The sequence below is a fragment of the Babjeviella inositovora genome (assembly GCF_001661335.1).
Source record: "Babjeviella inositovora NRRL Y-12698 unplaced genomic scaffold BABINscaffold_3, whole genome shotgun sequence".
In the NCBI taxonomy this organism is placed as follows: domain Eukaryota; kingdom Fungi; phylum Ascomycota; class Pichiomycetes; order Serinales; genus Babjeviella; species Babjeviella inositovora.
This window is the reverse complement of record NW_017566840.1, coordinates 588,712-609,083: the sequence shown is the minus strand read 5'-3', so window position 1 is coordinate 609,083 and position 20,372 is coordinate 588,712. Positions and strand designations below refer to the sequence as shown.

General features: G+C 47.6%; 10 protein-coding genes and 2 non-coding genes across 12 annotated transcripts; 6 read left to right on the top strand and 6 right to left on the bottom strand.

The window, feature by feature from the left end:
• Nucleotides 1-3,220, bottom strand: BABINDRAFT_160548 (uncharacterized protein). Its single transcript, XM_019128300.1, has one exon. The coding sequence runs from the start codon at nucleotides 2,869-2,871 to the stop codon at nucleotides 67-69; it is 2,805 nt and encodes a 934-aa protein (XP_018986477.1). The 5' UTR covers nucleotides 2,872-3,220; the 3' UTR covers nucleotides 1-66.
• BABINDRAFT_120656 (uncharacterized protein) lies at nucleotides 2,963-3,422 on the top strand. Its single transcript, XM_019126935.1, has one exon. The coding sequence runs from the start codon at nucleotides 3,055-3,057 to the stop codon at nucleotides 3,301-3,303; it is 249 nt and encodes an 82-aa protein (XP_018986476.1). The 5' UTR covers nucleotides 2,963-3,054; the 3' UTR covers nucleotides 3,304-3,422.
• A 1,670-nt stretch (nucleotides 3,423-5,092) lies between these two features.
• On the top strand, nucleotides 5,093-6,082 carry BABINDRAFT_33839 (trifunctional uridine nucleosidase/nicotinamide riboside hydrolase/nicotinic acid riboside hydrolase; the record flags this gene model as incomplete). The annotated part of the gene is made up of 1 exon (XM_019131654.1): nucleotides 5,093-6,082. One exon carries the CDS (start codon nucleotides 5,093-5,095, stop codon nucleotides 6,080-6,082), a length of 990 nt encoding a protein of 329 aa, XP_018986475.1.
• A 1,329-nt stretch (nucleotides 6,083-7,411) lies between these two features.
• CUE5 (ubiquitin-binding protein) lies at nucleotides 7,412-9,121 on the top strand. The gene has a single exon (XM_019128299.1). The coding sequence runs from the start codon at nucleotides 7,500-7,502 to the stop codon at nucleotides 8,817-8,819; it is 1,320 nt and encodes a 439-aa protein (XP_018986474.1). The 5' UTR covers nucleotides 7,412-7,499; the 3' UTR covers nucleotides 8,820-9,121.
• Nucleotides 9,122-9,391: 270 nt separating this feature from the next.
• BABINDRAFT_160545 (uncharacterized protein) lies at nucleotides 9,392-9,981 on the bottom strand. Its single transcript, XM_019128298.1, has one exon. The coding sequence runs from the start codon at nucleotides 9,857-9,859 to the stop codon at nucleotides 9,692-9,694; it is 168 nt and encodes a 55-aa protein (XP_018986473.1). The 5' UTR covers nucleotides 9,860-9,981; the 3' UTR covers nucleotides 9,392-9,691.
• Nucleotides 9,982-10,395: 414 nt separating this feature from the next.
• On the top strand, nucleotides 10,396-10,931 carry BABINDRAFT_160544 (uncharacterized protein). Its single transcript, XM_019128297.1, has one exon. The coding sequence runs from the start codon at nucleotides 10,429-10,431 to the stop codon at nucleotides 10,687-10,689; it is 261 nt and encodes an 86-aa protein (XP_018986472.1). The 5' UTR covers nucleotides 10,396-10,428; the 3' UTR covers nucleotides 10,690-10,931.
• A 1,273-nt stretch (nucleotides 10,932-12,204) lies between these two features.
• BABINDRAFT_t106 lies at nucleotides 12,205-12,278 on the bottom strand. Its single transcript has one exon. It is a non-coding gene; the product is annotated as a tRNA-Val (tRNA).
• Nucleotides 12,279-13,352: 1,074 nt separating this feature from the next.
• BABINDRAFT_t105 lies at nucleotides 13,353-13,436 on the bottom strand. Its single transcript has one exon. It is a non-coding gene; the product is annotated as a tRNA-Tyr (tRNA).
• Nucleotides 13,437-13,589: 153 nt separating this feature from the next.
• YPT52 (Rab family GTPase) lies at nucleotides 13,590-14,485 on the top strand. Its single transcript, XM_019128296.1, has one exon. It carries the CDS (start codon nucleotides 13,637-13,639, stop codon nucleotides 14,255-14,257), a length of 621 nt encoding a protein of 206 aa, XP_018986471.1. The 5' UTR covers nucleotides 13,590-13,636; the 3' UTR covers nucleotides 14,258-14,485.
• Nucleotides 14,486-14,525: 40 nt separating this feature from the next.
• On the bottom strand, nucleotides 14,526-15,532 carry BABINDRAFT_174927 (TRAPP complex core subunit; the record flags this gene model as incomplete). Its single annotated transcript, XM_019130977.1, has 2 exons — nucleotides 14,526-15,426; nucleotides 15,473-15,532. 2 exons carry the CDS (start codon nucleotides 15,530-15,532, stop codon nucleotides 14,914-14,916), a joined length of 573 nt encoding a protein of 190 aa, XP_018986470.1. The 3' UTR covers nucleotides 14,526-14,913.
• A 163-nt stretch (nucleotides 15,533-15,695) lies between these two features.
• On the bottom strand, nucleotides 15,696-16,987 carry BABINDRAFT_160542 (uncharacterized protein). The gene has a single exon (XM_019128295.1). The coding sequence runs from the start codon at nucleotides 16,804-16,806 to the stop codon at nucleotides 15,883-15,885; it is 924 nt and encodes a 307-aa protein (XP_018986469.1). The 5' UTR covers nucleotides 16,807-16,987; the 3' UTR covers nucleotides 15,696-15,882.
• An 866-nt stretch (nucleotides 16,988-17,853) lies between these two features.
• Nucleotides 17,854-20,243, top strand: BABINDRAFT_160541 (uncharacterized protein). The gene has a single exon (XM_019128294.1). The coding sequence runs from the start codon at nucleotides 18,248-18,250 to the stop codon at nucleotides 20,093-20,095; it is 1,848 nt and encodes a 615-aa protein (XP_018986468.1). The 5' UTR covers nucleotides 17,854-18,247; the 3' UTR covers nucleotides 20,096-20,243.
• The last annotated feature ends 129 nt before the right edge of the window (nucleotides 20,244-20,372 follow it).

Here is a 20,372-nt window from a genome sequence, read left to right as displayed (position 1 = left end):
CGGGCATATACGCCGTCTACTCTCAGCTTCTTATCCATCGTACATTATATTAGAATTTTATGGTCCTCACGCATCCTTGGTGGCACCGAATAGTTTCTTCAATTTCGTCCCGAAGCCAGACTTCTTCTTTGGCTCTTCCTCCTTTCTGGGGGCATTAGCGCCTTCGCTGAAAAACCTTCCAGCTTTCGACGGAGTGGTAGGCGCAGTTGCGGAGACTCTGTTTGGAGCTCTACGACCATGGGTGGAGGAACCATTGGTGATAGCTGCCTGCTTTACCGAATCAGAAAAGCTAGAACCGTACTTACCGTTGACGCCCGCAGAGTCAACGGTGCTGCTTCTGTTTCTCGTCATTGGTAAGTCGTCTTCGTCGTCAGAGTCCGCAAAACGGGACTTAAAGCCACCACCGGCCGGGCCATTACCACCCACCTGGCTCACCACAAATTGCTTTGAAGGGGCCTGTTGCTGTGGGTGGAGCGGCGGAGCCGGACCCGGCACTTGCGACACTCGCTTCTGTCTGTGCTGATCCTGTTGCGGTTGTTTGAGTTGTTGTGGCTGTTGTTGGTGGCCCATTGGATCTCTCAAAGACTTTCTAAACTCTTTACTCGACGCGACAGACTTTTCGAACGACGATTTACGCTCTAATTGAACATCGTTCTCCCTGGCGGTAGGTCTGCTATTAGCCTTGGCGTACAACGCAGAAGCACGCTTTTGGGATTCGGACTTGTAGCCAGGAGAACCAGACGGCTGAACCAACGGGGCAGAGATAGACACCGGTCTCATGGTTCTGCTAGCCATGCCAGCCTTTGGTGGCGGACCTCTGAGCAGCGGTGGCTCTTGCACCGACTGACGCATTGCGCGTCTTCCACCGCTGTGGACACTGAGGTTGGTGGCCGAAGAACTATAGTTAGGGTTGAGATTCGCAAACGGCTTGCCAGTAGACAAGTTCGCGTTCATGCGGGTGTTTTCGGCTGTAGTAAGCGAAATGTAGGCATCCTTTGCTGCGTTCTGTGCAGGTGTCTCGAAAACCTGGGAGTTTCTTAACGCTGGCTTCAACGCTGGCTTTCTGTACGGCGAACCATCTTGACCGCCGTGGTTGGACCTCAGAGGGGAAGACTCGCCCGATCTGAGTTCCGATCTGGCAGGAATCACCAAGCTGGGGGAGATCGTGCGCTGGAGGGTCTCCTGTTGCTGCTGGGCAATTTGCGGACGGAACTGCGAAGCCATAGACAGACCGTTTACGGGGCCTATTCCCTTGAAATCGAGTACCTTCACTGGCTCGACGGCCAGAGAAACAGGGTTCTGTAACAACTGTGACTCTTCCACATCGAGCGGATCGGTCAAATCGTCGGGATTCGTATCGTCAAAGATTTCGGCCACCACTCGTCTGTACCTTTCGTCATCCTCGCTTTCGGTGTAATCACTAGGGTCAAAGGTGCCGTACGTTGAGGAGGTGATAGAGTCACGAACATTAATAGGAAGCGTGTTAGCTTCCTCGGAAGCAACGCCATCAATCTCTTTGGCAGTACCGTCAATTTCCTTGACCGCGGCTTCGGCAGGCTTAGAGTCAAGGGCGGGAGGAATTTCCTCCATAGAGTCCAAAACTGCCGTAGTTTCAGCCGTACCATTAATAGACGGCTTAAAAGTCAAAGATGCGGGTTCTTCGTCGACATCGCTCACAACATCCTTCTTGAGGAACTCCGGTAAAGCGACCGCTCTCCCAGCAGCATCTGTTTCTTCCCGCAAGGTCTTTTCCTCTTCCAAGGTGCTAGCATCGTCGTCATTTTCCAACGCCCGTGGAGCCACAAGCCCTTGCTCCGACGAAGCTTCCTCAGTCGTATGAAGTTGGTGGACCATCTTTTCATACTCCTGCTGAGCGCGTTCAGTCTCTCTCTGGATTTCCTCCAATTGCGCCACTCTCCGTTGCTTTTCTGCTTCAAACAATCTCTGTTCCTCCTCCTCGCGAAGCATTCTGAGTCTGTGTTTTTCTTTTTCAAACTCCCTGTCGCGGATAAGCTGTTGCTGCTGCTGGGTGGGTGAGCCGTTTCTCAACGCCGGTGGCGAATGGGTAAAAGCCATCAGAGAACGTTGGCTCGATGTGATTGAGGAATTGCGGTTAGGAACAAGGTTCCGGGTCTGCATCGACCGGTGGTTCTGCTGGGTTCGTGGGTTAAACGTCAACGAAGCAGATCTCGGAAGGTGCGATCTCTCATACGCAGATGGTGCGACTTCAGGAACTTCCACGCACACAAGCCCGTTCGGCGTCGGGATGTACTTCTTGATCATCTTCGGACCCGCGACATTTGGGACCGGCTTCTGTAACTGCGGTGAGCTCGTGACTCTTCTGGTGCTATTAGCTCTGACCGGCGGGGTAACCTTGTGGTTAGCATTGAGCAAATCCCTTGAAGCCTCAGACGCATTGGCATCTGAGAACGAAACCCTGGACTTGGTCTTTCTAGCTGCCGAGCCAATAACAGCTGGCGGGGCCAAGCGGGCATTGCGGTTGTTGGGCTCCTCGGTGATGTCATCGAGCATAGCACTGTCGTAGCTGTCATCGATATCATAGTGCGTGATTCCCTGTCTCGAGGAGCCACTGTTAATGGAGTCCATTCGTGGCGGCCTGGAAAGCATCAAGGAGGAGGATCTCGTAAGGAACTGCTTGTTCGAGGCATTGGATGTCATGGAGGAGTTGCGGTTGGTGCGGCCTACAGGCTGCGTCAAGGAGGACAAGGGTTGGTTGTTTTTCATGGCTTGGCCAATGGCAGTCGCAGCAGCAAGCGCGTTCAGGCTTACCTGGCCCATGGCCGGAGGCGCAGTCCCGACTCCGGTATACGAGTCCTGGGAGTAGTTTCTGCTCTTTCTTCTGGAGAACATGGTAAGGGTATAGGCTAATTCTAGTTCAATAGAGAGGTGTATAGGGTCCTTTGGGCGGAACAGAGAATATGGCTAGCTGGAAATTGGGCTAGTGTATCAGACGGATAAAGGTCTATTAAAATTCCCTGGGGAAACTGGAGCTCAGATTTGACAAAGATTAGTCGGGGTAGACAAATGTGATCAATGGCTCTGCCGTTGTTCAAACTTGGATCTGAGGGCTTGGTTTGGGTGCGAAAACAACAAAACAAAGTAAGGAGCAAAAGACCAAGCAAAGGTGACAATCGCAATAGTGGGCAGTTTTTATGCACAAAGCGAGGGATAGCTCCAGATAGCAGCAAAGTCGGAATTGAGATCGCTGGCTTATCCTCGAGTAATTTCTGTATCAGATCCTTGGATGGAAAGTTGATCGCAAGTGACTGGCACAACGTGTAGCAACTGGAATTGGCCGCCGCAGCCCGCCTGCCCGATTCCAGACGAGTTGCTGGCCATGGTTTGTTTCCCCCTGAATTGCAGGATGTTCTGTGCAGGCCTTTCTGTTCTGAGGATTACGCATGCCACAGCTCTGGTCGCTACAGTGGAATTGTTTACCGCTTGGTCAATTTATAGTCGAGATTATGGAGTTTTGTAAGCATCATTAAATAGGTGACAAAAAAAAAGACAACATGCCTTGTTTTTAGTAACAGGTAAACCAAGAGGTATGGCGCTCCCTAGTTCAGCTGTGTTCGCGCAGAAACTTCTATACAGTATGGTTGCACACCCGTGCTTTTTCTGTCGTTACTTGTTTCTAGCCATCGGCTCTCTCTACTGAGCGCGTAGGCAAGGCTGTAAAAATTCCACAATCGTGCTGTATATAGAGGGTATCTTGGGAGTATTAAAGCGTCATAGGACGCTCTCCAGTTTATGAATGTCGTGGCACGCAAGCTGTATGGCACTGCAAGAAGCTATCGACTGCAATAGGCGCAGAGCTAACGCTCCTTATATTTCTCCGCGAGTCACTTCAGGATACCAACAGAAAGCCATGGTTATATCTTCGCCCGTCTCATAAATCATTTCCGGCTTGAGACTACGTAGAGTATTGACGTGATTGGTTAGCGTCGCGGCAGTGAAACGAAAATAAAGGCACAATTGTAGGAGAGATTCCATTACTGTGGTAATATTATCTGCAATTTATTGCGTGTACACTGCTGGGTGGGCATTCACAAGGTAACTGAAAGTTTCTGAAATCAGCAAATCGATTTGACTCGAATTAATTACCGTTAAGCCAGAGCTGACCATATGTAAAGCTTAGTCCTGATACCCGAGCAAACTCACCCGGGCGTTAGGTCATGGCCATATGAGCCTTCCTGGAATACTTGGTAGTAATCTTTCGTTCCTTTGAGTTTTTCCCGAACGGTTATATCCAGGTAGGACCAAGTTTCTCCTCGTCACGCCTAACCTGTGGAATATCCAAATTTTGTCTCAATTCGAGCTCCGGGGTTATGGACCAAGCTCTGCGCGACTACTCCTGATTCTTTCCGGGAAAAGAAATTTTACAACCCTAATATGTTTGTCCACCAGTTATTGCCGTTTGGATGAAGTCGCTGCAGACGCAAGGTGGCTTAAGTTATCATTCAAGGTACACAGGTAATTACAGGCGAGACGCAATTCCTAGTAAAACACAAACCTACCAGACTTTCATCAGATACCTACTCTTCCAAAAGAAAAAAAAAAAGTTCGGGTAGTTCATGGAGTAATTTTGCCACAGCTTTCAATACGTAGTTTATCTCGATTTTCACCAGTACCAATCCGCGTTTATTCCCAAAGAGTAGCGGATCATAGTACACGGATGAATTTTTCCCAACGTCCCGCGGATGTCAACGCGCGGCTCCGCTTGCCGCGGCTGGCTTCCCGTAGCTCTCGGTAATTTTCCCCCGGTCAAAGATGGAGAAGGCAGCTAATTCCGGCAGCCTTTGTGGGGTTTCCCATCGGGGGTCACGAAACCTTCTCGGACACGGAATGTCAATCACACAGTGGTCAGCGTACTTGGTTTTACTATAAATTCACAGCCTCCCCGAGAGATATATTCCTCTCGTACGCCTCACGAACCTCACACTGTCTGTCTAATCAACAGATACCGGCAACCAAACTCGATACACCCGCCTTCATTTATTGCATAACTCCATTCTTCGGCAATACTCCCTTTCGGCATCCCTGCATTATTCCTTTTACGTCTATATCCACAATGACCGTTGAAAGAATTCCTATTTGGTTGGACTGCGATCCAGGCCACGATGATGTGGTTGCCATTCTTGTCGCTGTTTTTCATCCAAAGCTCGAGCTTCTTGGTATCTCTACGGTCTACGGAAACACCTCGTTGGAAAACACCACGGCTAATGCTCTTGCCATCCTTACCGCTATTGGCCGAACGGATATCCCCGTCCACGTTGGGGCTGCCCAGCCGTTGGTAAAGACAGTTTCGCATGCCCAGGAAATCCACGGCGAATCGGGTTTAGACGGGTCTTCTCTTGTTCCTTTGCCGGCCACCACTGCTTCTCTGATTCCTGCTATTGAAGCGATGAAAACCGCTGTTGAGACTCATCCGGGAATGTCTATCGTCGCTACCGGTACGTTAACCAACATGGCCCAGCTCTACGCTGCTTATCCGCACCTTAAGCCCCTCATTCGGTACGTTTCCATCATGGGAGGTGGGATCAACATAGGAAACAAGTCTAAGTACGCCGAGTTCAACATTGTCTGTGACCCTGAGGCTGCCTTGCAAGTTCTCACTGATGCCGAGATGGCCCCAAAGACCATCCTCATTCCGTTAAACTTGACCCACCAGGCGATTTGCACTAAGAAGGTGCGGGTCGGGTTGTATGACCCATCCAACCCTTCGAAGAGCTCTCCGTTGCGCCAAATGTTTTCCGAACTTATGATGTTTTTTGCAATCACCTGTGAGACCCAGGGCTTTATGGATGGTCCACCGGTCCACGATCCAGTGGCGGTGTACGTGTTGTTAGCCATGTACGGTGAGGCAGGTCTTGGGTTTGAGTACACCAGCTACGACTTGACGGTGCCTTTGGAAGGCGAAAGAGAGGGTGAAACCGCGGTGGTGAAGGAGGACCCCCAAGGGGTCAAGGTGGGTTTGGGATTGAATATCGAAAAATTCTGGAACGCCTTCTTACAATGTATGGAATTGGCTGATGTTAATGCTCCGCTTAACCGGAAGTAAGTCTGACACCTGCTCTTCCGATCTTGCTCATAACAATCCGATGATCCAATTATACCTAGTCTCCGCGTAAATATGTCTTGCTTCTCACCGTAGGGATTTATATATCCAACTGATTACTTGTCAATATTGCCAAACTTTCTTTTTTTTTATTACACTAGATAAACAGGGTTATATGTGTCTAGGTGACGGCATAAATCGAGAGATAGATCCATTCACTACCTTGCGGGGAGGGAGATGTTAATAGGGTAAACAAGTGCTGATTTACAACTGATATGGTTGCATTTTAATGGGAACTTAAATTTAATCCGCCATGGGTAAAACATTTCACTGGCTTTCAAACGTTGGGTGTCAAAACCGCTACAAAGTCAAGTCATTTAGTTGCGTTTCGTCTGTTAGAACGAAGCGTAAGTTGCCGACAACAAAGCGTTTCCGGTGGACGAGCTCTTTAACGCTTTCTTAGTCTACATAAACATATATAATATAAAACATGTAGGAACCGTATCCTGGCGTTCATACCCGAGGGTTGAAACGTCCGCATGCCGTAGCGTTGCGGACCACACCAGTCACAAGAACCGTCTTTATAGCTCTGCTGTCCACACCCATAGTCAATGGCGTAATGTCTATGGGTTCTATCTAAATGTCAGAGTCCTAATATCTGAAGAAAGAAAAAGGAAAAAAAGGGGGCCGATAAATGTATTGGCAGCTTCAAGTCTTTATATACGGCGATCCTAGCGGGAAAACTTTCCGCACCGAGGACAAGATGTACGGAGAGGAGGTGAGTATGCGTATATCTCAGTCTCTATAGAATCTAAAAAAGCTTTAGGGTTTAAAATATGGATTACGTCATCCGAGAATGGGACTTGTAGGCAACCACTGAAGGGCGAACAACGTTCTATCTCGGCGTGGAAGATCTAGATAAATGTATCTCCTCGGGCCCCAGTATATCCAAAAAGGATCTTAGGTTTTGTCCATCAGTGGAAATCTACTTTCTATACTTCCACCAGAGGTCTAGCATAACTCTAACTTTTCGTGCCTTTACCACACCATGTATTAAAGTGGTTGGAGCTTCGAGTACCACTTGGGAAAATGCGCAATCACTTCATGACTGAGAAAGCTAAAGGTCGTTCACATATACCCATCCCGCCTTTGCATATAGGAGCTCTAGCCCTGAGTTTTGGATTAAATTCATTCACCATCAACAAAGATTGCAGAACAGCCAGAGCGTCTCTGTGGTTATGAGCCCATTGCTGTCTACGTGCTATCTACAGGACTTGTGGGGGCTGAGAAGCAAAGGAAGCTGATAACTTCTTGCATATGCTAATCTCATCCTAGAGCCGGGTACCTGTTAGCTAATAAACCATTGTTATTGCCAAAAGACCCTAGGTATAAAAGCTGCTAACCCACGTATTACTTCACAATGGCCAAGACAACAGACCAGACTGCACCAGCAACCGAAATCAAGGCTGATGCTTTCTCCCTTGAGGACTCTGATTCCGAAGGCGAAGAAGCTTCCAAGCCTACAATCGCCAAGTCTGTTGCTACAGTTGTCGAACCTACTTCTGAAGTGGTGGAAATCCTGTTGGATGAAGACACTGTGGAAGATGCCGTCAAGGAGGCCGCTACTGAGAAGAAGGATGTGGCTACTGAGCCTGAGGCCAGCACGTCTGCTGAAACCAACGCTGATACTGTTACTCCTGGTATTGAAGCCACTACTGATACCGCGAATGCCGCAGACGATGCTCCGCCGTTGCCCCAACGCCGGTTGTCCACCACGGACCAATCCAAACAGACCCTCCAGGAAGCGTTTCCTAACGTGGAAGAAAAGTACATTACCGCCGTGTTAATTGCGTCCCAAGGCATCCTTGACCCAGCTTTTAACGCTTTGCTCTACTTATCCGATCCGTCCTTTATTGCCGAAATTCCGTCCCCTCACACTGAGCCAGCGGGGTTCACTCCTGCTTTACCCTCCAGACCGGCGCAAGTCAGTATCCCAGGGTTGAGTTCCTCTCAGTTAGAGGAAGACGAAGCACTCGCTAGAAGACTTGCGCGGGAGTTTGAGCAGCAAGACCGTACCAGAAGAAGGTCTCACCAACGCCCTGACGGCCCTCCACCTCGGTCGGAAAGACCACCACCCTCACAGCGGCCACTTCCTCCTCGCCCGCAGGGCACGGACGACGAGGACACGTTTGACAAGTTCTTCGACGAAGACCTTCCGCAGTTCCAGAAATCCTTTGTCAAGGGTGTGGAGGAGACAAGAACAAAGCTCAACTCGTGGGTCACCGGCATTGCCTCCAAGTTCAGCCAGGAAGAAGAATCCTCCCCTGGTTTATTCGGTGCGTTGGGTGGTAACGTCAATGCCAGTAGAAACGATACCGACTTTGAGAACACGGAAGCGGAACGCCTTCGCCAGCAGCGCCAATTCCAGCGTCAGAAGGAACGCGAACTGTCGAGACAGAACTACGGGGCTGGGATTGCGTTGAACGACTACTCCGACGACCCTCCTGTAGTGCCCTCCAAGACGAGAAACTCTAACGGGAAGTCCGTGAGCTTCAGTGGCGAGAGCACAACCATTGAACCTGGCGCCCGTGCCGAGAAGGAGGTTAAGGCTGATCGGGAAAAGGACTCTAAGTGGGAGCTGTTGGCCACCGTGGTGCCGGAACCGGCCAGAGATGATGCGTTTATCGTCACTGACAGCGATGAGGAGGACGTTCCAACCACCTCTGAGAGCAAGAAGTAAGATTGCCTAGTTGTATTTGTTTGAAACTTTGGTATTCAGAAGGTGTTATTTCTATTGTACGTCCGGTGATAAACCAGCCTCCCTTGAGCTATTTTTGGGTATGTTTGTATTTTATAGTAAACGCAGTGTCTGTTTGGTTAACTAGTCTACGCTTCACCAATTGTTAGTGTTAATATACCTATACCTCTGTTTCTTCTATTTGAGACGGCCCCTTGAAAAGCTTCGTCCACAGCAGTTATATATTCCATGCTTAGCTACTATACTTTGAAATTTGGTTTATCTGTGTTTAGTTTTCCATATAAGATATATGCTACTGTAAGGTCCAGGAACCGGGTAGTTTACCACGAAGTGTTTAATATAGGTTTTCTGGACCTATTTCAATTTCGATATACCTGCTCCGTTACTGCTTGTGTAGTAAATGGAGAAGCCTCGTTTACAGAAAGGCCCCCAAAACTGGTACTTTAAATGTTGCAGAGTATGCAAGCAGTGTTAACTATAAGCACAGCCTCCAAACTTTCCCAGGTCTATAACTGGCTGGAGGTTCCGCACATGGAAAATTCAACCGAAAATGGGCACAGCAGGTATATCTCCTACAAGATTTTATCAGAATCCATACTTCATATAGGGTCGCCAAGCTAAACACACGAGTACGCGTCCGAATCTCCCAAAGCTGTGAGGGCCGGCTCCGGGATCGTACCCTACCGGACACTATGGTGGACATTTTGGTTATCATGTCTCCACTGGCAATCAACAGCACTGTTTTATGGCCCGGAAAATTTATTTGAACTCACGTTGCTTTTTGACTCTCTATCCTTCGTGCTCTCTGTTGAATACCGAAACGTTTTATGTACCAAAAGTGTCATCGTTACCTGTCACAAGGGGGTGGCGTGGATTCGCTCCTCCAAAGGAGGCGCATTTAACACTGTTTCCCCGGGAACTACAAACACGCGAAATTTAGCTGCGCGACTTTTTATGGCCAGGCTCGGAGCTTGCCACGTCAAGACGTGGAAATATCGTCTGGGGTTGTCAAGTACAACCATCTTAACTGACGGGTCTTCTATATAATGGCGGGAAGTGATATTTCCTCTTATAAATCAGTTCTTAAGTAAAAAGTAAGCCGACGCTCTTGGATCGTAAACAATAGAACCGGTAGGGTGGCCCCACAATACAAAACAAGATTTAGACTCATCAAGGGTACGAGTGACAGTGTCATGAACCTAGTCTGAAATTTGTGCGGATATGCCGATCACTTCCCCAATCTTGAGCCAGGCCCAGAACCGGAATCAGGTCCAAAACCCAGCAGACATCGCTCGAAAAACATCGCAATGGAAATAAACCCAGTCCAGACGCACACCAAGACGCGTGCCCGGAGGGAATAATAGCGCACGAGCCGGCCCCAGGCGCAGCCGCTCATGCATCTTCTCTCTAGATCGCATGAAACAGGCTCGAGACGCATACGATTTATAGCTCTAATTCCCTAAGCGGGTCAGCACGATCCACATCACCTCCACATCTGGCACAACCTATATATATGTCCAACATTCCCTTCTTTGATCAACAAAAGTTCTCAAACGCAAAGTCACTCCTTATAAACCCGTATCCTCACACAATGAAGTTCACATCTGCTGCCGTATTGCTTATCGCCTTTAGCATGGTTGACGCCACCCCGGTGAAGGCCAACTTGGATCTTGCTAGATCATCTGCCGCCGCCGCCGTCGTCGCTGCTCCAACTACCCCCAGTCGATTCCCAGTCATTGTCCCCTCCTATACTCCAGGCAAGCCAAAGATCAACGTTGCCACGGCTGCGAATACGATCAATTTCTCCCATGCCACCGCCGAGACCAAGGAGAAAACCCGCTACCACAAATAAGTGGTACCTGTACAATAACATAGACCCTCCACATCCCATTTTATTCACTTCTGCTCTTTTTATTCTTAAATGGCCTAGGTTTGGCCCTTCATACCCCTTTTAACTGGCTTGGTTTCTTTCAGTTCTTCGTCCTCACTTATATACATCATTTTTCATACTGGTCACGTCTTGCGCTTGTTTACGCCTCCGGATTTTTTTAGCTACTTTTTAGGATATACGTAATGGATTTAAAATACCCTCCAATATTTTGAAATGATAAACATGCTGGCAGCTTGATAAATCTCCAAAACACTTTCCGTAAAAATGTATTGGTATCAAGCCGACTGCTCTGCGGTTGGGGTCCTTGAATAAGTTGGTTAACTAAAATATCTCTCGTCGGGTGCTGTTATTGCATAATCTCGTGGCGTCAACATGGCTTAGTGTCTCGGCAATATCCCTTTACTTATCTAGTGTATAAAACAACCAGGAATGTTCTCTTACCTGCTATATACATCACTTTAAAAGTGGGTTAGTGTTCCCTTTAGCTTCGGGTTAGCATCCTTAATAGCGCCTAGCAAGATTCCTCTTGTCCTTGATTCTATCCATCACTTCAGATCAGGTTTCATAGCGTGGTTTAATTACTACCTGTTTAGGAAAGCAGACATGTCGCGCATCTCTAAACAATACGATCTATGATGCATAAAGGCTAATAGTCAAGAATGACGTAGTTCGCCTCGGTTAATGTTGTCAGGACACAGAAAAAAAACTCGGACTGCCTTTGTCAGTTTAACTCCGTGTAAAACAGTCATAAAATAACTCTTGGCAGTGCAAGGGGTTACTTTAAGAAATGCCTGTCAATAACATACATATCCTATGCGCCAAACCGGCTCGTGTATTATAAGTTTGAATTACGTTTTGGGTCATAACACTAGCATATTCCGAATTGCTGACAGGGTTGCTGGAGCTTGACAGAATTTCATCAAACATCAGAATATTTTAAAATTATCAGCACTCGAGAGAGCTGTTTATAGTGACTGTTGTTATCCTGGGACCTTCGACAACAGAAGCATGATCAAGCTGATGAAATTGTGTGGTCGAAGTGCACACGTAGCCTATAGGGGGGCTCCGGCATGTAGTGTACCGGTAGCTACCGCAAATAAATAAAGATCTAGAATTCGGGACAGAAACCTTATCTATTTTAATAAATCTCGCTGTCTTAGCATTTTCATTCCGTATGTACGATACACAACTAATGAAACCAGCGCCTATCTCTCCTATAATAATTTTATATAAATCATTTCCAATATCTTTATTCACGTATATTTATATAAATCGGAATGGTGGCTCACAGGCTGATCATATAAAATATGTTTGGTTAAAGTATAAATATATATAAATATATATATACTCATATATACTATATATTGTCGTTAAACAGTACATATACGTAACAACGCCTACTAGTACAATAAAACTTTGAAGCATCAACCCAATCTATCTAAAAATATACTTCAGTCCAGTCAAAAAAAGATAGGATGATTTCGCCCAGGATCGAACTGGGGACGTACTGCGTGTTAAGCAGGTGCCATAACCAACTAGACCACGAAACCATTCCTTAAAAACTAGAGTTAGTTTGTTTTCTATACAGTCACCTAATATAATTGACCCCCTTAGTCCGAAATCAGAGGTTTCTCTTGGATAAGCGTGGGAGTTCAAGTTACACTAAAGTTTTTGTCTTGGGTGTTGAATAATACACGGAGTTTCTGGGAAAAATCCCTTAACCTCGTAAAATCCCTGATAGCATCCAGAGCAGCCAGCCTATTATAGCTATGTTAAAGGTGGCATTTAATTAGATAGACTTTGTCGGCCGATATCTTCTTATTTCCGATCAGGCTATGGTTATACAACTACTGATCATCGGATATTTTGGTATCATATTCTCCTTCAATATATAAAGGCATTAACTCCTCCTCGTATATACTCTATGAAGGAAACGTATTCCTATAACTAGCTAACAGCATTCCCGATTACCCGCTAGATATGCCATAATAGTGTTAGTTTATAGTATCATATTCAATGGACTACAAGCTGAATATTGGAGGATAGCACGAGAATGTCAATTAGGGATGGCCTTCCCCAGTCAACGTGATATAAATTCTTATATCCATTCGAGGGGTTAAATCCAAGAGCGTCTATTCAAGAGAATCTATTCAAGAGGTTTCACCCAAAAAATTCCACCCAAAAAGTTCCATTCAGGAGGTTACACCCAAGAGATTACATCCAGGTTATGTAATACTATGACGGCTTTAACGAGACGAGGGGGCACCTGGACGAAGCGCACACTGTCAAGTTGGTCCATCATAATAACATGCTCAGGCAGGACATTCCGACCTATCCGAGTAGACTACAACTGGAAACCTTGGATTAATGCGAGTTGAGTAAAACATTGCAGGCTTACCTATGTATCGATGCCGTTTTCCAGATCCGTGGTTATCCTCCACACCGACTCCTCGAGGCGCAGCTACCCCATGCTGTGTTTTCTTTTTATCACTACAAACTGGCACCGGGCGCCGAAGGCCAGGCATCTCAAGTTGTCTCCTCAATTTATAGGGACTATAGTACCAACAAACCAAACCCGCAACTATAATATATTAAAAGCACCATCTACTAAATTCCAAAAAACATCTCGGAAGGGTGATTCGAACACCCGATCTCAGGATTACATTAACATTACAGTCCCGCGCCTTAGCCAACTTGGCCACCCCGAGAGTCGATGTGTAAAAAACGCATATTCTTGGACATATGGTAGTAATACATCGGGCACATAACCACGCCTCTGTCGCTTACCTAAGCGCTATCGGCTGGCTAGCCATAGTATTTGCCTTATCAATTTTAATGTCACGTACCACGTCACTGCCACCACAGTTGTTATAACCCACAGGTCTATAACCACACAAGCTCTTTCCACATGTCTATTGAAGATCCAATCCCCCGCTTCGCCCAATTTAAGCTCGTTCTCCTTGGAGAGTCGGCGGTTGGGAAATCGTCCATTGTGCACAGATTCGTCAAAGACTCTTTTGACGACCTCCGGGAGTCCACGATTGGTGCCGCCTTTTTGACACAAACGATCAAGTTGGCGAACGATACCACAGTCAAGTTTGAGATCTGGGACACTGCCGGCCAAGAGAGATACAAGTCGTTGGCCCCGATGTACTACCGTAACGCCAACTGCGCGGTGGTGGTGTACGATATCACGCAGCTGGCTTCGTTAGAGCGTGCCAAGAACTGGATCAAAGAGTTACAGAGACAGGCGAATGCCGATATAACCATTGCACTTACCGGAAACAAGCTAGATTTGGAAGCGGAGAGAGAGGTTTCGACGGGAGAGGCTCAGCAGTACGCCATCGACAACGGCTTATTGTTCTGTGAGGTCAGCGCTAAGACCGGTGATGGGATTAGGGACGTATTCTACCGGATCGCCGAGCAGTTGCCAGTGGAGGAACAGATCCGGTCTACAATGAGCCGTTCAAAGCCGAGAATCAATTTGAACAAGCCAAGCACCAACACTGATCAAGGGTGTGCTTGTTAATTCGCATCCCGTTACCATACCCTCTAATCTTTTTGTATCCTAACGTTTAATTAATGTCTTTTGTGTAAACAGCGACGAAGTTAGGTGGCCGTAGATATCGATGGGGCACCTGGTGCATCGATGCTTGGTGATTTCATGTATGCAACCCATATTTGATCATCTGGTTTTACTTTTCATTGAAAGGCGGAAATGTCAAAAGGGGAGCAGATTATTATAGAGAAATGCAAGAACCATATTAATAAAGCGTTTGAAAAGACAAGACTGTAATGCGATATCCGTTGAGTGACCGGGTTGTACAGCCTTTTCGTCCCCGCCTCAGAAGGAGAAAGTAAACCATAATGACAAAGGAGTTAATATCTGAAGGCGGTGAATACGTATAAACACTTTATAAAGATATCAAAACTATTCCGTAGCGAGTGTATATAATCAAGCAACTTATTTTCGGACTCAATCCCTATACTCTATGAATGTTTAGAGTCCTTAGTGTCGCCCCATTTTCATCCTCATTGCGTCTTTCAGGTCGGCCCCAGCAAACATACCTTACCCATTTTAATGAGGCTTAAATGTCATCTCAATCTTTCTACCTCATCAGTGGTTGTATCTCTCCAGCTACGCGTTATAAAACGTTCATAATATACACTAAGTAACCCACTATATTAGTCCTCGCCGGCTGGGACCTCGTCTCGCAATACCTTGATCAACTTCAAGCGTATTTCCGTGGCGTCATCGCCCCGCAACACATCCTTGACGAACGCGACATCCACCTCAAGCTGAACCATCTGTAAGGCGCCCTTTAAGACCCCTACGAGCACGTTCGAGTACCACAACGCGCGGCTGGCCTTGTCGTCCTGTGGCAACTCCACGAATTCTGCTAACGGATTCTCCTCGAGCACTAACGAAAATTGCTTCCCGTCACCTGACCAGTTTGTCACCAGAGGAACCACGTTCAAAAAGATCTTGAAACCGATCTTTGATACCACCTCAGCTGTCTCTTTGAAGCTCTGACATCTGCCGAGCCCCGTGCGGGCCAAGAAGTCTTCGATCAAGCGGATACCGATGTTAAACCCCATGCGTTCTAGCTGGGCATTCACCTGGACGTAATCGTTGTGAAAGTCGCGGCAGAGCTGCGCCACAACCGAGCCGTAGGTCAAGGTGAAGAGCTCTGAGTTCTGGTACGTTAGTAGGCGATCAGGGGATAGGGGATGGCAGACGTACAATCTTCTCAACCTTGTTCTTCCATATATCGTCAGCAGTGGCTTTGATGGTCTTTGACATTGTGTAGCGTGTAAGGAGATAGGTTGTGTGGTGAAAGACGGCTGTGGAGTAAGAAGTCAGTATTGCCTTAACTTTGACGAGATCGGTTCAGGTGCCGGGAGTCCTGCATAGACTAGAAGGCAGCGGAAGCCTTGAGGAGATCTTCAGAAATGACTAAATCATTCTCTTTATAATCCATAAATTGGTTATATAAACACCCAGTCAGAAAAACTTTATTTCCAAGGGGGATTAATAGTCGGTATGGCTTGAGCTAGATTAGTTTTCAAGGTGCACGTTTGATCCGCTTGCAATTGCGTGACAATTCTCACACCTCTACCCCATAAATACAATAATTAAAACTAACCTATAAGTTACTCCTCGTCGCTGTCACCAGCCAACAAGTTCTTCATGATATCGTCATACTTTCCATGGGTAGCCTTATTCGCCTTGGCCAATCTTTCCTCAGCCAACTTGTAGGTCGCCTCTTGGATCTCGCTCTCGTTGTCGTGCAAGTTCGCCAAGGTGATCTGGGCCTCAGCAATATCGACCCAGCTCTGTGGAACTTCTGGGTCCTCCGCCTGCTTCAAATACGCAATGGCCTGCTCTACAAGCTTGATGACATCCTTCTGGACCTCCTTGACGTCGAGATCAGGGTATTCATCGCTGTTCTCATAGGTGAGAGCGGTGAAGATCTGGGACGGCTCCTCGGCCTCCATCAAGTAAGACTGGCCCAAACGCTTACAGATCTCGCGACGCAACGCCACATCAGAGACCTCCTTGGACTTTTTTGCGTCAAAGTGGGTCAAAAACGTCACCACATGCTCTCTCCACCACAAGTTGTACTTGTCTTCCTCCTTGATGCCTCTCAAAGGATGCTTTTTGGATAACTCAACTTCTTCCTCGTCACCACTCTCTTCGTCACTGTCCAAGCCGTCGGCGGTGTTGCGGCCAAAGTTGTCAATAAAGTCCAACAAGTCGTCATAGGTCTCTAAGATCTCAAAGTTTTCCTGGGTAAAACAGGAAAAGTCTTTGGCGATTTCAGCCTGCATCTCCGCGGATTCATACACATCCAACGCTCTGTCGAGCAAGGTAGCAACCTTTGGAAATTCCTTGGTAGTGGACTCCAAGTCCATGCGCGAGACATAGCCCAACGGTATGCGATTGAGCAAGAGCTTTGCCTGTGCAAACAACAAGCTGATGGACTGAGGGTACTGCTCCAAGCCAGTCTCAATTCTCTCTTCGGCGGTGGTGAAAAACTCGTCGATTTCCTTCTCAACCTCCAAAAACCTAGTCATATCCGCAAGCGCGCCGGCGTAGATTGCATGGAAATAGTCCGGGAGCTGTTTTCCCTCGTTTTCTGTGGCGTAGTTTCTCAACAAACGGTCACATTCGTGGATTAGCCCGTTGAGAATGAGCTGGTTGTCCTTTGGAGATTCCACAAAAGTCTGCCACAACCCCTTCAACTGCGCCAATTCGTCGTCCGCGTCCGCGGTTTCGCTGAGTTCAACCGTGAGCACATCCGCCGGAGCTTCAGCAGCTTCTGGCTTTTGCTTCTTCGATTTGGCAGCCTTGCCCAAGCCAAGCGGTCTTTTAGCCATTTTATAGTTTGGTGTACGAAAAGAGGGCTAGAGATGGATCTGTCGGGGTTTACGTCATCCGGGGTGAAAAATTTCTGTCCGACCTGGAGTCTAAGGCACGTGATTTTGATGAAGTGAGGTTAACCGTCTCGTTTAATGGGGTGAGTGAGCCCGTTTAAAAGGAAAATTCAAGGAATATTATATATATACATCTATTATATATTTATATATCGATGTATTTGCCGTGTTGGTATGTGATTTTTCCTGACCTATCCTCGTAATAGGATCCGTGGCATGCAATATTTGAAACAAAGTACCATCTTTCGTGTTTCCAAAGGAGATTAAGACATTCAAAGTTGTTAAGCCAACAACTGATATTGAGTAAAAAAAAGTATCTTAGAATAAGGTTATACCACCTTACCTTGACCAACGTTACCGGCCCTCCCCTACTACTTGATTCGCTTGATCTTGCTCAGCAAACTTCATCATAGCCTCACATATGCCCAGATACCATCATTTGCACAGTTTTACAAGTTTTATGCGAAATGAAAAACCCCTATCATGGTTGCTTCTCTAGTACCCTTATTAAACAAGTAACATGTCTATGCTGGTGATAGTAATCTCTCCGCTCTGTCTACATCGGTTACGAGCCCGATGCGCCAATGCGGAATCCTCCATACATTGAATCCTATCGGCTGGTAAATTCCTGACCGCAGCGGATCAACGTGTCACGTCATTGACCTCTCTCCAGACCATATCAATTGAATTGATTCTGCTTTATTAAGCCTTAAATCTGCTTCCTATAATATCCAAAGGACATCTATCGAAAATGTCGCTCATGCAAAGTATGTACCATAACTGAAGCGATAACATGGGTGACATGGCCACGGTCTTGGGCTCAGATTGGCCTGGGCATCCCCCTTTCGAAGATGTACGTTTTTGTGCCACTCATTAAGCATGGTCAGTGTAGTGGTAGACTAATGGACCTACAACCTGCGACAGACCCTCTGAAATTTTCCTGTCAGTTGACTCATTGCGATTCCCGGCTGCCTTATCAAACGATGTTTCTGCTTATTCACAATCTCCGTATATCATACGTTCTCTGAACGCCAGTTACCACTCCGCACGCCCTTTTGAAACCGTCGAGACACTTTCCATAATGCTTAGAACCATCGTGCTTCATATGTTGAATCATCTTGCTCCATCAAACCTCCCTTATGCCGTCACATTATCGCTATCGTCATGCAATACTAACCTCTCAGCCTCCACCTGGGCTCCGCTCCCAGCCACAACACGTGCGCTCACGACCCATCTTTCTTATGACCCTACGACCGACCGTATTGCCTATGCTCTGGGGAAATCGATCTTTATCCGCTCTGTTTCTGACCCGTCTCTCTCCTGGCAGTTCACTGGCCACACCCACACCACCACCGTTGCCCGTTTCTCTCCCTCTGGCTACTACATTGCATCTGGCGATGAGTCCGGGCAGGTACAAGTGTGGGACTGTTCCCTTGAGGGCTCGCAGTCCGTCAAGTCTTCTTTCCAGATCATTTCTGGCCGTATTAACGATCTTTCCTGGGATGCAGACTCCAAGCGTATTATTGCCGTGGGTGATGGTAAGGAAAAATTTGGCCACTGTTTCACCTTCGACACCGGAAACTCTGTTGGTGAGATATCTGGACATTCCGCTGCCATCACCGCGGTTGCCATCAGACCGGTGAGACCGTTCCGCGCGGTTACCGTGGCGAACGACTCTGCGCTTGTCGTGTTGTCCGCCCCGCCGTACAAGTTCCAATCCAGTGTAAGAGGCAACCACTCCAACTTTATCAGAGACGTAAAGTACTCGCCTGACGGTGAGTTCATCGTGAGTGTGGGTGCAGACCGAGCCATTGTGGTGTATAGCGGGGCTGGCGAGCTCGTCCGCAAAGTAGAAAACGCCCACGATGGTGGGATTTTCGCGGTTTCTTGGGTTAACTCCACCCAATTTGTCACCTCTGCTGCTGACTCAACCGTCAAGTTGTGGAGTACTGAGGGTACCGCAGAAAAAACCTGGACGTTCGAAAAGGCCGTGGCTACCCACCAGGTTGGGGTTGTCGCCACCAAGACCGATATCATCTCGTTATCCCTCTCGGGTGAGCTCAACTTCTTAAGTTTGGACTCCGATGCGCCTGTGAGGATTGTAAAGGGGCATCAAAAGTCCATCACCGCTATAGCGGTGGGCGAAAGGCTCTATACCGGTTCATACGACGGGAGGATCGCTGAATGGGACTTGCAGACCAAGAGCGCCTCCTACCTCGGGGGCACAGGCCACACAAACATGGTGATTGGACTCAACAACTTGGGTGACAGCGTCAGCAGTGTGGGCTGGGACGATAAGTTACTGATCATCGACCAGAAGGGGTCAAGCCACGAATCAGAGACCGTTTTGGGCGGGCAGCCAAAGGGTACGGCCAGCCATGGCACTACCACCGCTATAGTTACCGAATCTGAACTTCTTGTGTTTGAGCTCGGGACGCAGGTACATACCTCTAAGCTTGACTTTATTGCCACCTCCGTCACTGCCTCTGCGACCGGCATCATTGTGGGTGGCCAGAACGGGTCCTTAAACGTCTTTGATGCAAAGACATACGCAAGGACCACTTTGGCTCCACTTCGTTCGGCTGTGAGCAAGGTGGCTCTCTCTGCATCAGGCTCGCATTTGGCCGTGGCTGATACAACGGGGAAGATTGTGTTGTACGAAACGACCAACGGTACCGTTGTTACCTCCCGTTGGTCCTTCCATAACGCCAGAGTCACGAGCATGAGTTGGCATGGAGATGAGTTCCTTGTGTCTGGGTCTCTTGACGAACAGATCATTGTCTACAGTGTGGCGAGACCTGCTAAGAATATCAAGTTCCCTGGTGCTCACTACGGCGGGGTCACTGCTGTCGCCTGGTTAGGCGAGCAGGTTGTCAGTGGCGGCAACGACGGTGTTGTAAAGCTTTGGGATGTCAAGTTCCATGCCTAAGAGTTGAGCGGAATGGTTAGACCACAGATTTTGGTGTATAACTTTGATAAATAGTTATTGGCCTTGAAACTAAATTAAGCCCCTGGATAGGAGCGAAACATTCTCTCCTAGGGTTATTTACCATGATATTAGCATCCCATTGTAGAAGGAGGGCCGCACAAATGATATTAGTATTGATTAGAGTAGAGGAATTGTAGTAAAGGTGCCATTTAACCGGACGAACGTTAGCGAACGTTATCTCCTACTTCGGATAGGCGGTCACCCTGGTATCGTATCC